Genomic DNA, 17,697 nt, shown 5'->3' with positions numbered 1-17,697 from the left:
AAGTTGGTACTGTACATACAGGCATGTCAGAACAAGTTGTTGCTGTACATACAAGGCATATCAAAACAGTAGCTGTTACTGTATGCTGGTACAGTATATAGAGACATATCAAAACAGTAGTTCATACTGTACATACAGGTATATCAAAACAGTAGTTGGTACTGTACATACAGGCATATCAAAACAGCTTAACTCTTTCTGTTACAGTGTGAGAAATCTACAGCTCTGTGATATCATGTCATTTTCACTTTAACTTATTGAAATATGACATTTTTTTAAAAACAGTTCTGTGTACTTTGATGAAATTAATACACAAGTTTTGTGCAGATTATTTGTACATAGTTGATGTACTTGGGTGTTTATTTTATAGACTTGTACATAGTTGATGTACTTGGGTGTTTATTTTACAGACTTGTATATAGTTGATGTACTTGGGTGTTTATTTTACAGACTTGTATATAGTTGATGTACTTGGGTGTTTATTTTACAGACTTGTATATAGTTGATGTACTTGGGTGTTTATTTTACAGACTTGTATATAGTTGATGTACTTGGGTGTTTATTTTACAGACTTGTATATAGTTGATGTACTTGGGTGTTTATTTTACAGACTTGTATATAGTTGATGTACTTGGGTGTTTATTTTACAGACTTGTATATAGTTGATGTACTTGGGTGTTTATTTTTGTTATGAAAAGAGAGAGGTATAATATATTTGCTGCAAAAATTGAGAAATTATTGTGACTTAATTACAATGTGAAGACTGACATACGCATGAAATAACTTCAGCATCAATAGTATTGAAGAACAAATTTATGTGACAATAAATTTTCTGAAATTATTGAAGTCCAGTTGAACATTTTGGGTAAGTTTATTAGTTTTTCAAATGATTGTTTTGGTTTATTTTATGATCATAAGTTGCACCAGGAGCAGCTTTTTATGAGTATAAAATGCATTTTTGGCCAGGGGCCTTTGGCCACATGGACCCCCAGATTGGGGGCACTGCCCCTCAAGGCCCAGTTGGGGGAGGACCCCCAATACCCGCCTAAAAGTTTGTCAGCTTTTTTTTATGGAAGACCAAACTACTGTAAGGTTTGTGGCAGTGCAAACCTTTATAAAAATATCAAAAGACTTTTCATAATACATGCATCATAACCACACTTGTTTTATTATATTGTGGGGGTTTAATATCTGATTTTACTCTATACATAAAATTCAAAATGTGATTATACTGTTTGTTGAAATGTTAAACTTAGGCACAGCGTGATTCAGTTTTGAAGGTTAAATGTCAAAATATGGCTGTGATTCAGGCAAGGATAAACCATTTGTGAGGCTTGTGAGGTTCTTCAAAATCCTAATTTCAGATTGAAGGAACTTTGTAAAGCTCAACAGATAATGATGATGATGATGATAATAAACACATTATGAGATTATCTCAGTTATTACATAGGATATTGTAATCATAAAAGCATAATGTATACATCATGTGCATTAACAGAAGAAATTGGAGAGCATGCATTTTAGTATTTAGAATAACAGCTACTCTTTGATATAATAGTGATACAGTTTTGTTTTGAACATATTTAGTATTTGTTTCTAATGGTTAAGGTCTCATTCAATAAAATAGCCCCAGAGTAAACTAATGACTTTTTAAAAGTATTTATTTTTGGAAATGGTGTTTTGCAGTTATCTTTTCTAACTGGTGTCAATATAGGTCCTAGGTTCTTTTGACTAAAATTTAAACATAGCATATAAATATTTTGCTCAGAGTACATTCTTCACTGAGAACATTAATATGGACTTATGGTAAGCTGATCTGTATTCAAATGTCAGCCATTTCATTTCCAAGTATGCTGCCATTTTTTAATTTTTCTTTATTGTGGATACTGTCGTGATATTTGTTGACATAGTGGCACCATCTTGCATCAAGGCAGATGCTGAAAAAGCATCAGAATCATCCAAATACGAAGACTAATCAGGTGTGTAGTTCTTCAAACCCTCCATTGAATTATTGAGAGTACCAAATACAAGTTAATACCGTATTCTACTGTCCAATGGATTTTAAAGACGGAAACTGTATTTTTATCTTTATTGTCTGTGTGGTTATGAATATGTTTCCACATGTCCGTATGTTTGTGGTGAAATAAATAATTTTGCCATGTGTGCTAGCTGTGTTCTGATTATAAGTGTATGACATGAAATGCTTGAAACACAACATATTTTTTTAAATATATACTGATTTAAATTTCCAGTCATTTTCTGTTGGAGCAAATATCCTGTTTTCCATTGTACAGTGCTGCTTATTTGGGTCATGAGCAGTGACCCTTCTCTGGGCCACAAAACACGTTTTATTATTTAAACCCTACACTCTACCTGAAGGATGGGCAGTGACTCTTCTCTGGGCCACAAAACACATTTTATTATTTAAACCCTACACTCCACCTGAAGGATGGGCAGTGACTCTTCTCTGGGCCACAAAACACATTTTATTATTTAAACCCTACACTCCACCTGAAGGATGGGCAGTCACCCTATTCTGGGCCACAAGACACATTTTATTATTTAAACCCTACACTCCACCTGAAGGATGGGCAGTGACTCTTCTCTGGGCCACAAAACACATTTTATTATTTAAACCCTACACTCCACCTGAAGGATGGGCAGTGACTCTTCTCTGGGCCACAAAACACATTTTATTATTTAAACCCTACACTCCACCTGAAGGATGGGCAGTGACTCTTCTCTGGGCCACAAAACACATTTTATTATTTAAACCCTACACTCCACATGAAGGATGGGCAGTCACCCTTCTCTGGGCCACAAAACACATTTTATTATTTAAACCCTACACTCCACCTGAGTCAAGAAACTCCCCTGCCAAGTCACTGCCAATAGAATTTATTTCCAGACACAGATTTGTTTGGGTCCTGACTCAGAATACACGTTTTTCTCAATATTATCTTGACACAATGTTGAAACTGATTTACTTGTGTTATATATATATATATATATATATATATATATATATATATATATATATATATATATATATATACATACACACACAGACATACATAATCACATAGGTATCACTTGGTACATATACTCATTGATACCTTACAATGTCAGCTTGAACAAAAGTGAGTAAAAATTATAGGTACCACTTTGTATGTTTAACCACTGATGCCTTACAATGCCAGCTGAAGCAAAAGTGAGTGATAATTATTGGTAACTAAAAACCTGCCACTTATCCTGAATTGCTCAGGGTGATCTTTAATTTTTTTTAAAATCCCAAAATCCATATTTCCTGATTCCCCCCCCCCAATCCTGATCTTTAAAAATGCCAAAAACATTTTAGAAATTCTTTTGATTCACATTGGCTGTGCAAAGAGGGCAAAAGTGATCAGAATTTCCATGAGGAATACACTACAACCATACAGTGTCAGGCTATCATTTTTCCATTTCCATGAGGAATACACTACAATGATACTGTGACAGGTATCATATTTCATTAGGAATACACTACAATCATACTGTGTCAGGCTATCATTTTTCCATTTCTATGAGGAATACACTACAATGATACTGTGACAGGCTATCATTTTTCATTAGGAATATACTACAATCATACTGTGGCAGGCTATCATTTTTCCATGAGGAATACACTACAATGATACTGTATCAGGCTATCATTTTTCATGAGGAATACACTACAATGATACTGTATCAGGCTATCATTTTCCACGAGGAATACACTACAACCATACTGTGACAGGCTATCATTTTTCCATGAGGAATACACTACAACCATACTGTGACAGGCTATCATTTTTCCATGAGGAATACACTACAATCATACTGTGACAGGCTATCATTTTTCCATGAGGAATACACTAGTCATACTGTGTCAGGCTATCACTTTTCCATTTCCATGAGGAATATACTACAATCATACTGTGACATGCTATCATTTTTCCATGAGGAATACACTACAATCATACTGTGTCAGGCTATCACTTTTACATTTCCATGAGGTATACACTACAATCATACTGTGACAGGCTATCATTTTTCATGAGTTATACACTACAATCGTATTGTGACAGGCTATCATTTTTCCATGAGGAATACATACTGTGACAGGCAGTCTTCTTTCCATTTTCATTTTTTATGCATATTTAACGTCTTAAATGAAATAAATATAAGCATAAAAGATGAAAATGGAAAAATGATAAATTTTCATAACATGACTGTAGCATACATTTTTACACTAAAGTAAATAGCATAGGACAGCAGATATGTCAATTCCTTTGTAAAGTTTTTGTAAATATATGATCGCAAACACTGGTCCTGATTTTTACTCCAAATCCCGATTTTTTTTCTTTGGCATCCTGACTTTCATTCCACTCAAGACGGCAGGTCTGTTAATAATGAATTACAGAAAACAGCATTAGTACTATTCTACATTTATTGGTCTCACTTTATGTGCATTAAGTTAGGATTCAGGACCTTGGCCTCAGGGAGCAGGGAGAGGTTCAGGGAAAAATGCTGATTTAATAAATGACATGTCCTTTGTGCAGAAAATGATCGTAAAGGAAGATAAATGATATCAACATTAATAGGCATGATTGCTGCTATGTGTTCCAGGCTTTTCTTTCCCGTACACAGTTCATAGCTGCCAAGTCTCCCGTTTTTTCCATACGTGTCCTATATTTTGGATCTGAATATTGGTGTACATTTTTCTTGCTAAAAATAGTTTTTAAAAAATAAAATAATATTTAATTAAAAATTTTCTTACCATTTTATGTGAAGAACAAGCCCCTGGTTCCATTTTGAGAGTAAATGTATCGCATATATATAAGGATTTAGAGTTCTAAAATATGCTCATTTGAAATTGAGGCTACCATGCCAGTCTTTAACCACCATTTTGGATTGTGCAAACAGTTGTCGCTATCAGTCGTGTCAAAAAGGAATGCAGAAGAATTTTTATCCAGCAAAGAAAAGAAAAGAGAACTGGAAGGAAAATTATGCCATCATGTTTAGACTTGTGAAGCCATCTAGTAAAGGGGAAAACTTTGCATTTTGCAAGTTGTGTAACTTTGAGTTTGCTATTGGGCATGGAGGCATCCATGACATACAACAGAATGAAAAAGCTAAAAAGAAGTAGCTATGAAAGATGGTACATTGCAATTGATAATTACTGAAAAAACAAGATGCGGAAAAGGCTCCCATAAACAGACTGTGTCTCAGTGCGAGTGTGTTGCACTCTTTCACTTTCTGAATAGGCACCCAGATGGACAAGGTGTCCCTACTGAAGGTGCAAGAATGCAACACATGCATCTGTGACATTAAATAATTAAGTAAGGTACTGTCCTTATTTACTGATGGTTGTAGATGTTGTAAATAGTTACATATGCTTTAAAGTTTTAAAAATCAGTATTTGGTCCAGAAAACCAGTATTTTGTTAATAAGCAGTCAGTATTTTTGTATTCTGGGATTGGCAGCTATGCACCGTTTCAGTAAGTATGTAAATTTGTATCTACAAAATGACATAAACTACTCACTCAGATGAATGTTATCAGGCCCACTTGCACCTCATGGTTTATTTTGCACTAAAACAGTGTCATACAGGCATAATATATCATATAAAACAAACATTATTAACACATTAACTCCTAGTGACGACTTTACAGGGCAGGAGGTAGTAGCCTACTGCCGAGCTCTATAGCGTCATGGTCATGCATGATACACTAAAGTGGGTGGTATTATAGAAAGGTAGACAGATGTAGCTCTACTATGATACCAAATAATCTGGAATATGTAGTTGCACTACAAAATACAGATAGAAAAACCTTATTTTTTGGACCCGACTTTTTTTAACCCAAAATTTGCCCATGGTCGGAATCTGATTTTGTGTCCGGATTTTAGATTTTTTGGTCTCAGATCCATGGCAAACCGGTATGAACTGCAAACAGACAGATGAGCCTTTGCAAAAAGTAGGATAAGATAGGCATTTGGAATAAAGAGTGGTCTCCATACAAAAATAATGGCTCCAATTTAGCACAAAAAAAAAAGAAAAAGAAGTCCAACTTTTACCCTTCTGCTCATGCGCGAGTCAAATAGCCAACGAAAATCGATGTTTCTAACACCACTAGGCAGTATGTTATTGAAAGATGACCGGAGATTTGGTGTTTTCGAGTCTATTCAGAAATAGCTTTCAAAATGTGTTTCCTACTTGATTTTTAGGCAAAAATGACAAAAAGCTCCAGGGGTTAATGTGTTAACACTATATGTACATATATACTAATGTATGAATAAAATCATATATTAATTTTTTTTAAAAGTGCATCATAATTGACCTGATGGAAAAAAATCATAAATATTTGTCTTAATTTCCACATTCAAATTAAAGCAGACTTTTTCATAAGAAATGTATCAAAAATATTTGTCAGCATGGTTAACAATACCTGATGGTTATTATGTGATAGTTTAAGACAAATTAACTTTATTAGGCCCACTTGGGTCTTTTGTTTCTCCTCTCCACACTTCATTAGCTTATTGGAGAAGTCCACATGATGTTTTATCTTTTAACATGTTCCGTATCATTTGTTGAATTTTGTCCATTTTTTGTTACAGGCCAGACTTGAACAACAACCCTGATGAGTACACTGCCGCATATGTGATACATGGTGCCCGCATTGGTCACACATCCCTCAAGGCTGTTACCGAGCCATCAGTGGGCAGAACAATTGCCAGTCAGCCACGCCCATTTGAGGCTAGTCTAGTTTAAACAACATTCATGCTGTTCTTTCTTAGCAAATACAACAATAAATAATGCATATTTAGGAGAAAGCTTGCAACCAATTAATTGCTGCTTCCACACTCAAAAATATCAAATATATGGATGGATGGATGTGTGTGTGTGAAGCCCACAACCAATTAGTTGGCACATCCACACAAAAACAATATCAAATATATATAAATGGATGGATGATTGTGTGTGTATCACAGAAAATGTGTATATATATATATATATATATATATATATATATATATATATATATATATATATATATATATATATACAGCTTCGTATGAGGAGTAGCTGTAAGTCTCAGACATTCCAATTTTGATATATATATAGTCATTGTTCTTATTTGGTTATCAGAAACCAAAGAGTATTGTGATAAATCAGTAATGTTGTCATGTTTTAAAGAAACTATTCTGTTTTAGCTTGACTGTTCATAGAACAGAAGAATATGGAATGGACTGTTACATAACTGACATATTCCAAGGCAGTGTTGTGGGGAGAGGGGCAATACACATGATCTAAAAAAGTAACTTTCTCCAATAGAGAGTTAGTTATTTTTTCATATAAGCCTATTAATTAATTACTGGAAAAATTCAAAATTGATTTGAAAAAAGAAAAGAATATAACATATCTGCTTTCTTTGAAACATTAAATTTACTTACAAATCAAAAATAGTTTCAGTCCAGTATCACCACATGCATATACCCACAAGTACATCAACACAACCACACATACACCATACGTATAATGTGCTCTCCTTTGACAGTGTTCAAAAGATTTGACATTGCATCATCCCAGCTATTCTCAACCAGATAGTAATCTGTAGTCGCTTGCTTCTGACTGCCTTATATTCGAATTGACTTCTTGATAACCAGCTGAGACTGCTCCAGTGGCCTAGTGGTTAGAATGTCCACCTTGGATTTTGGGAGGTTGTGGGTTCAAACCCCGGTCGAGTCATACCAAAGACTTATAAAAATACTACTAACAGTTACCTCACTAAGAACTCAGCAGTAAGAGGTTAGTGTTAGGACTGGTTGACCTGGGTGGGACATAATGCTAAAAGTCTACAGCAAGTGCCCATCACTATAAACTGCCACACTGCAGACATCGTAGTGATATGACTGAAATTTTTTTTAAACTATGTTAAAAATCCAAATCTTACACATTTATAATCTGCTGTATAAATGCCCCAAAGATAATTTTACAATGGCTCTAAGTGGAACTGTTCACTGTTTATACAGACTATCTGATTCGAACATGCATGGTGCTCGAAAATGTTTTTTTTTCTTCCTCTAAGATTATAAAACATGACTATGTCAGGGGGTTTGTGAGAAGATGTGTTGTTTATGTGATGCAAAATGGTATGGGAGGTATGCTGTTGTCTGTCGTCTGTCTGTTCATCATCATTTATACACAACTTTGGTAAAATATTTCTAACCTACTTGAATTATAACAGGTACATTCATCCCAAGGTCTAGTTGGATCTAATGGAACATAATACCACTTTGTATCCTCACCTAAAATACCATCTTGAAAATTTTGTTATCACTTACTCCACATGAACTGATGTTTAAATTGACATGGTTTTCTTTTGATGAAAAGGATGCCAACATGAACCATCTGATTTGTTTCTTTTAATTCCCTTTACTTTGGTACATGATTGTTGGGTGTAATTATGGTTATAAAGTATACAGCTTGGCCTTACTTCAGATGTGCACCTATTGAAAAACTGCTAGTTCTCCTTTGTCATTTTCACTTCCTGGACTTCAGTGATAAATTGTAAATATTAAAGTGGATAACTTTCTTTGCTTTTTATATATTCAGAAATTCTTCCATTGCACTTTCAGAAGCTGGTAATGTTTACTCTGTCAGAATTCATTTTTCCTATTTTAATAACATTTACAATTTCCGCAATCACATTATCTACAGTACATGAAAGTAACGTAGAAGTTTGCCAACTTTCTCTCTACTGTGCATCTTTCAGATGCAAGCAACTTGACTTTACATCTCTCCCATTCTCAGAAGGTCATAATATTTATACAGTGACCCCAATACTAGGAGTTTCTAATTATTGTACCCTGATATATTACGAGTTTCTGTCGAAAGACTGGCATGATATACTGCCAGCTTCTGTCAAAAGAGTATATCATAATCAGACATGATTTTTCTCCATTTTAAAGCGGAATTCCACTTTTCTCCTGACTTTAATCAGATTTTTCTTGATATGTTCTGTTTTTTATATCATCTCTGATCCGGTTTTTAAAAACGGTCTGCCCTGTCCCATTCCGCAATGACCCATGTAAATTATTCATTCCATATGTTAGTTAGTACACAACTCTCGTAAAGAGTATTCTGATTGGTCAAAGGTTTAAATTCATCCAATAATCTTCATATAATGGAAACTGATGGCAATGGAAAGAGGAAGCATGCATGCAAAACATGGCATACCGAGTTGTTGAGAGAGACTATTACATAAAAAGTTTAGATAAAGGTTTCAAAAATATATGGAAATGGGAATGGCTCGAGCAAAAAGTTGATGGAAATTTAGTAGGTCAGTTTATAAGAAAACTGAATTCTAGAGGACTGGCATTTTGTGACCTCTGCAAAAGAGATCTGAATTACGGTAATCACAGTTGGAATGATTGTACCATGATAAACTAGCAGTTTCTGTCAAAAGATTGTACCAATATGTACTAGCAGTTTGTTAAAAGATTGTACAGTGATATAATAGCAGTCTCTGTCAAAAGATTGTACAGTGATATAATAGCAGTTTCTGTTTAAGATTGTACCACAATATATTAGCAGTTTCTGTTTAAAAAATGTACATTATACACTAGGAGTTTCTGTCCAAAGGTTGTAACTTGATATACTAGCAGTTTCTGTCAAAAGATTGTACAGTGATATAATAGCAGTTTCTGTCAAAAGATTGTACAGTGATATAATAGCAGTTTCTGTCAAAAGATTGTACAGTGATATAATAGCAGTTTCTGTCAAAAGATTGTACAGTGATATAATAGCAGTTTCTGTCCAAAGGTTGTAACTTGATATACTAGGTGTTTCTGTCTAAAAATAGTACCATTATACACTAGGAATGTCTGTCCAAAGATTTTAACTTGATATACGAGGTATTTCTGTCCTGCTTTACATAATCCGGAAGTTGGTGGCATCCTAGTTATTATTGTTAAGGCATCAGGTTAAAGGTTTCATAAGTTGCAGCCTTTATCTTCCAAATTATTGGCTATTTTCAGGTTAATATTAATGTGTACAGCATGTGTCTACAACATATCTGTATATATTTAGGTGTCTAGTCTGTGTAAAGCTCCATCATCATCACACTATTCACAAGCTAGCAAGCACTTAAATTTATATACTATACTCCTTATTGTACAGTATATTACATTGACGTTCTTTCAGATTGACGTGAACATTTGATGGTTTGATAAGTATTACAGATGATAAGTATTACAGATATTATTGTAAGCAGGAAGAAAATATTGACGTTTCATGATATTTAAATATTTCTCTTTGAAAAAGACCAAACAAATAAAATTCTTTTGTCGATATACAATTTTTTTTTTCTTCTTCCCATTTCAGGTGTTTCCTCCATTACAACTTGTGCCCAGAAACATCACTCTCATTATCGGAGCCCAATTTCAGGTATTTCATTTCCATGCATGCCTGTCTCTCTCTCTCTCCAAATCAAGTCAGTTTGTATTGAGGTTTTAGTAAGATTGCTCTGTAAGTATTTTGTCTCTTGTAAAGGAAATTAATGAAATGCTAATTTATTCAAGGGAATACAATGAACTTAAAGAGTTTGATTTATAAAACTATGCAAATTTTCTTGTTTTCCTTGATCATACTGTAAGTCATGGTTTTTTTTTATATCATAACTACACTTTTTTCAAATTCTTATTAGAATTTTACAATAAGTTAATTCGCAAATTACAGTGTAAAATTGCATATTATTTGTTAACTTTACTAGGATGTATTTTTTTGGATGTTTTTTATCTGTCACCCTTCTCTTGCCCATTCATTAGCACCAATTTGTTATAACTACACCTGCAAAACAACCTGGAGGGTTTGTCTTATTTTGAAACCAAGGTCTAACTGGCCCTAAATGAAAATGGTGTCTCTTGGATAGGTTTGTCTTATTTTGAAACCAAGGTCTAACGGGCCCTAAATGAAAATGGTGTCTCTTGGATATCCATTATGACCATCATAGTGGTCATCTTGAAAATCTTGTTTTACTACTCCTGAACAGATAGTCATATTAACATTGAGTTTTCAAAAATAAAATGTGTCTAATTGTTCTTACATCAAAATTATGCTGATCCAGTATGGCAGCAATGACAGTCATCACTGCTCCTCCAGAACAGAAGAATATATGAAAATGGTTTTTTCAATGGAAGACACTGCATAATATCTAGTTGGTCTGAAATGAAAATGGTGCTGATTTTCATTGGAAGACATCCCATAATATCCAGTTGGTCTTAAATGAAAATGGTGCTGATTTTCACTGGAAGACATCCCATAATATCCAGTTGGTCTTAAATGAAAATGGTGCTGATTTTCACTGGAAGACACCCCATTATATCTACCTGGTCTTAAATGAAAATGGTGCTGATTTTCATTGGAAGACACCCCATAATATCCAGTTGGTATTAAATGAAACTGGTGCTGATTTTCACTAGAAGACACCCCACTATATCTAGCTGGTCTTAAATGAAAATGGTGCTGATTTTCACTGGAAGACACCCCATTATATCTAGCTGGTCTTAAATGAAAATGGTGCTGATTTTCACTGAAAGACACCCCATTATATCTAGCTGGTCTTAAATGAAAATGGTGATGATTTTCACTGAAAGACACCCCCTTATATCTAGCTGGTCTTAAATGAAAATGGTGATGATTTTCACTGGAAGACACCCCATAATATCTAGTTGGTCTTAAATGAAAATGGTGATGATCTAACAGTCTTCTTGTTGCTGGTTCTTTTGGATTGATGGTCATATTAGTGTGGGTTTTCACCAGAAGACTTCCTATAATATCTAGTTGGTCCTAAACGAAAATGGTTCTGACCTTACATCCAATATGGTTACCACAGAAGCCATCTTGGAAACCTTGTTATCACTACTTCTCCTGAATGATTGGTCATGTTAAAGGGGAGTTTTCATCAAACGACTTCTTATGATGTCTAGTTGGACCTGAGTGAAATGATGCTGATATAGCATTCATTATGATATATCATTCGAAAATATCAGTGATGGTTTCTGTACTCAGCAGTTAAAAGAAAGAAATAGTCTGATCTTGGATTCAAGAACATTCTTTTTTAGATAGTAGAGTGCCAGGTATTTTGGTGGATTATTGTCATAAAAATGCCGATTTAGGGGCTTGAAACATACGAAAATTAGGATTGTGGATTTTGCTGTCTATTCATAGTGCTTGTGAACATTGTTTTATAAACTATAATTTGGTCAGAATGAATATGTTTTTGATCCACACAGAATTAGTGTAATTTTATCCGTGTGACATAATACAGGGTGTTGGGAGAAGATCGCTGTGCATAGACCTATTCTTTTGCAGAGAATACCTTTTTTAACTGTTAAAGGTATTTCAGTCAAGCTTGGAGGTACCATTTTTATACTTTGAATTTTCCCTAGTTAGTATTTTTTATGTTCCCACAGAAGTATAGGATAAAATTTGGATGTATGGCCATAAGTAGGTTAAATAAAATGAGGAAGTTTGGCAATAAGATAAAGTAAACACATTGTGGATTTTCCTTTGACATGGCAAATACATTGTGGGTTTTTCATTGATATAGACATAGGGGCAACTGATTAAGGAGAATGGCATATCCACTAAGTTTCATTTGTGACCACTTGGTCAGCTGGGCATCCACTCTATATCATAAAACAACTCTATCATGGATTTCAATGCTGTTATTGTGGTTTTTATGGCAGCCTTTGCTGATAATATTGCACGAGCCACAATAATCAAGACAGTAAGCAAACATGTGAAACACCCCATGACTGTAAGCACATCCTTTCTAGGTGCCAGTTTTATATCATACCAGTACAAAGTAATGCTCTTTTTAAATAAACACTATTTTATAAAAGTACTTATGATACTAACTCCTAATTTGTTATAGTTTCCTTTTACATTATATAATGTTTGAGAGTGAAGATAATCATTAATAGAAATTACAAACATACACAATGCAATTTTGACTTTGTACATGTACGATAAAGTACATGAGGCACAAAGACATACATGTATATGATAATTGTCAAGCTTTTTTGAAAAATTTTTTGATAATGGCGACACATCCTGAACCAAGCAAGAAAATAATCTTTTGCTACCTTGTCCTTTCACTTCAGAACTTATACTGATTATTAGAGAGGACAACATTTTCTAAATGAGTGACAAATTATCGTCTTTTTGAAATTCGTTTACAGTTTGGTTTGACAGTTGTGCCCCATTAAAAACTATTCATGTTATTACAAGTGATTTTCATGGAGAAAAAAATTCATGAAAAAGGTGACTTTTGTGAATCTATCATTCAGGCACCGGCAGAGGTGTGATATTCTTACTTCCATCAGGGATTGTATTGATATATACAAACAGTTTCTGACAGCCACTGATCGGCACCTTTGATACCAAGCATTGACATTAATTTTAGCACTGAAGTTTCTAACTAAATATTAAATAAAAAATGAAAATGTGTCCTGTTGTCACAGATGCAAGCACTATAAAACTTAGTGTGTAAAAGATGGCCTGAGATGTTGGAGGTCACAGATTCAAACCCTGGTCAAGTCATACCAGATGCTTATAAAAATGGTACTAGCAGCTGCCTCGCTTGGTGCTCAGATTAAGAGGTTAGTGTCAGGACTGGTCAGCCTTTAGTCAGGATAATGTGATGTCCCAGTGCTAGACATCATTATAAACTGCCATACTGCAGACATCATAGTGATATGACTGTAATTATTTTTAAAGCTACGTTTAGAATCTAAATCATACACACAGTGTGGACTTGTAATATTCATACAATGAGGTTAGATTCCAGCATTGGTTTCAAGTGATATATAAAGCAAGCCATAAAGAATTAATATTCATGTTCCAAATTAATCTTTCATCATAGTAAAAGTATATCTCAGCTAGCTGTGACATTTTCAGTCGAAGTACTACAGAACAGGCATTCTTTTTTGAAAAATGTGTCCTTCATCACTTTGTAACCAAAAAAGTTTAATGTTTGTCAAAATTTACATCAAGGAATAAAATTATAGTGGTCAGTTTACCGGAAAGGGAGTAAAATGTTTTGCAAAATTTACATCTAGGATATAATTACTGTAGAGTGAATCTACCAGTACAGGAAAGCGAATTTAATATTTTGCACAAATTTACATCTGGGATATAATTACTGTAGAGCCAGTCAACCAGTACAGGAAAGGAGTTTAATGTTTAGCAAAATTTGCATCTGATATAATTACTGTAGAGCCAATTTACAGGAAGTGATGTCTAATGTGTTGCAAAAATTACATCTGGGATATAATTACTGTAGAGCCAATTTACAGGAAGTGATGTCTAATGTGTTGCAAAAATTACATCTGGGATATAATTATTGTAGAGCCAATTTACAGGAAGTGATGTTTAATGTGTTCCAAAAATTACATCTTGGACTATACTGCTGCTGTCAGAGTAAGATTATAGGAAAAGGAGTTTAGTGTTTTGCACAATTTACATCGGGGACTATAATTATTGTAGAGTCTGCAGGTAATGGAATTGAATGTTTTGCAAAAATTTACATCTGAGACCGCAGTCATTTTACAGGAGAGGGTGAGACTTTGCACATTGTTTAAAGGTCATAATACCTCACAAAAATTAAAGTTATAGAAGAAGTGGTAGTCCCAATGAAACAAGATGCTTGTTTGCACAACAGAGGCACATAAAAATGTTCTCTGTTTAATTAGGTCAAATCATGCAATCACTTAGAGATTGTTTTAAAAAAGATCATAAAAACTATATAATGATGGTTTTAGTGATTGTTTCTATTGCACTCACAAATTCTGATCTTGCAGAATAGTGAAAATATGTCTAATTATAACAGAAATGTCTAGGTTAGGGTTCAGCCTACCTTTTACTGCTGGATGCACTGCATCAGCACAGCTCAATTCCAAAATATGGCCCCAAGTGGTCTAAAGCACTCTTCGTTATGGATCACTGCCATCTCACCTCTGTTTGCGTGGGTTCGAGTCTCAGAATCGGCCAATGTGGGTATGTGCGAAAGCTTGCCAGTAGCTTCTCGAGGGTCAGTAGTTCTTTCCAGGAATATCCCGGGTTCTTCCTCCACCATTAATACTGGCCGCCATATATAGCCTATCGTGTGCTGAAAAATGGCATTAAACCCTACAAAACAACAACAACAATTCCAAAATGTGTTTCAAAGAAGTTGGGGGAAAAAATCTGAAAAAATTCTAAATGACTATCCTCACAGTCACATGCACAAACCTTTCTCAATGTAGAAATACAAGTCAGACTCAGTAAATCATCAAAGAAAAATTTCTTGAGATGCGACAGGTTTCTTTTAACATTTTGTGTGGTTAGAACCATAATGGTTTGGCTTTAAGAAGTTTGCTTTATAGATATGTGAATCTGTGTTGCCTGTGAAGAAAACTGCTTGCGACTCTATTGATCTATCTATCTATGTATCTATCTATCTATCTATCTATCTATCTATCTATCTATCTATCTATCTATCTATCGATCTATCTATCGATCTATCTATCTGTCTGTCTGTCTGTCTGCAGTCAGACTAAGTACATCATTGGTAAAAAATTTAAAGAGATATGACACATACATTCCATATTTCTTTTCAAATTAAACCCTCTAAAAGAAATGGCTAGCAACCATGAATCTCTCTCTCTCTCTCTCTTTGTCTCTCTCTCTCTCTCTCTCTCTCTGTCTCTCAGTAGTAGAAGTCAGACTGTGTGTCATCAGTGAACATGTTCTAGACATGCCAGTTGCTTAATGAACATTTTTTTAATTATATAAACCATTTTCGTGGTTCTTTTAGAAGTTAACTGTTGTGATAGATATGTTACCTTTCCAAGAAAAGTGGCTGGCAGCTGTTTCGATCAGCAAGATGTACAAAAGATTTTTTTGTCTCAGAGTCTATAGTTTGTTCCAGTGACTTCAAACTTGGTTTAGTTACCTTTCTGTTCAAATCCTTTGATGATAACAGACATCAATTCAATCATTTCATAGACTTAACTTAATTACTAAACAGTGAATACACTTTTGTACATGTTTTATCAGTGACATTTGTAATGATGTGAACTTCTTCAAAAGGTTGATCATTCTAAAATGTAATAATATAGTGGTAACATAATATTTGAAAACAGATATTTTGTATGTGTCATTTGGACTCGAAAAGCACACCAAATGAACTGAAACTGTATCCGGTTAAAATAAATATTTGTTACACCTTAACCTAAATTTAGCAATATTAAACTCGTCAGTCATCAGATGCTGAAACCAGGAATCAAATATATTTTTTGAGCTGGTAACGAATGAATACAGCAGCATCTGCTTAACAGGGTATTCTTATCAGAAGTAGGTATTCAGCAAGTCTAAGCACGAGTCTTGCACTCAAGCCTTTGGCACAGTGTGTCATGTGTGCGTGTATTTGGTGTGGAGGTGCTACACAGAGGCTGGACTACAGGATGACATATACAGCCACAAGGAAGAACACAGTGTGATGAATGGATTTAGTGTCTGCCATAATGGGGTGGATTTTCTAAAATCTTCTTTACATGTACAGAACTGATAGAAGTAGTGTACAAAATTTAGAGTTTTGGACGATAGGATACTTTCAGTACAAGTCCTGGTTTTTGTTTTGTATAAATGACTTGTCATGTGTCTACAACATGTATATATCTGTATATATCTAATGACAGATGCCAACACAAGGGAGGCCCAAGTCTCCAGCATCGTGAGCTGATAGAAGTAGTGTACAAATTTAGAGTTTTGGACGATAGGATACTTTCAGTACAAGTCCTGGTTTTTGTTTTGTATAAATGACTTGTCATGTGTCTGCAACATGTATATATCTGTATATATCTAATGACAGATGCCAACACAAGGGAGGCCCAAGTCTCCAGCATCGTGAGCTGATAGAAGTAGTGTACAAATTTAGAGTTTTGGACGATAGGATACTTTCAGTACAAGTCCTGGTTTTTGTTTTCTATAAATGACTTGTCATGTGTCTACAACATGTATATATCTGTATATATCTAATGACAGATGCCAACACAAGGGAGGCCCAAGTCTCCAGCATCGTGAGCTGATAGAAGTAGTGTACAAATTTAGAGTTTTGGACGATAGGATACTTTCAGTACAAGTCCTGGTTTTTGTTTTGTATAAATGACTTGTCTTGTGTCTACAACATGTATATATCTGTATATATCTAATGACAGATGCCAACACAAGGGAGGCCCAAGTCTCCAGCATCGTGAGCTGATAGAAGTAATGTAAAAATTTAGAGTTTTGGACGATAGGATACTTTCAGTACAAGTCCTGGTTTTTGTTTTCTATAAATGACTTGTCATGTGTCTACAACATGTATATATCTGTATATATCTAATGACAGATGCCAACACAAGGGAGACCCAAGTCTCCAGCATCGTGAGCTGATAGAAGTAGTGTACAAATTTAGAGTTTTGGACGATAGGATACTTTCAGTACAAGTCCTGGTTTTTGTTTTGTATAAATGACTTGTCTTGTGTCTACAACATGTATATATCTGTATATATCTAATGACAGATGCCAACACAAGGGAGGCCCAAGTCTCCAGCATCGTGAGCTGATAGAAGTAGTGTACAAATTTAGAG

At 34.5% G+C, this 17,697-nt stretch overlaps 1 protein-coding gene across 2 annotated transcripts in view; it reads left to right on the top strand.

The window, feature by feature from the left end:
- Positions 1-17,697, top strand: part of LOC149784934 (nuclear pore membrane glycoprotein 210-like) — a 260,195-nt gene that overhangs the window by 154,388 nt on the left and 88,110 nt on the right. For both annotated transcript variants that reach the window (XM_089978566.1, XM_089978565.1), the window contains 2 exons: positions 6,637-6,775; positions 10,406-10,468. In XM_089978566.1, the coding sequence (XP_089834692.1) occupies positions 6,637-6,775; positions 10,406-10,468 (202 nt within the window). The remainder of the gene's footprint in view (positions 1-6,636; positions 6,776-10,405; positions 10,469-17,697) is intronic.

Source organism: Sinohyriopsis cumingii, chromosome 13, assembly GCF_028554795.1.
Source record: "Sinohyriopsis cumingii isolate HCF-2022 chromosome 13, ASM2855479v2, whole genome shotgun sequence".
Classification (NCBI taxonomy): Eukaryota; Metazoa; Mollusca; class Bivalvia; order Unionida; family Unionidae; genus Sinohyriopsis; species Sinohyriopsis cumingii.
The sequence above is the reverse complement of the archived record's forward strand: the minus strand, read 5'-3'. Positions and strand labels throughout refer to the sequence as shown.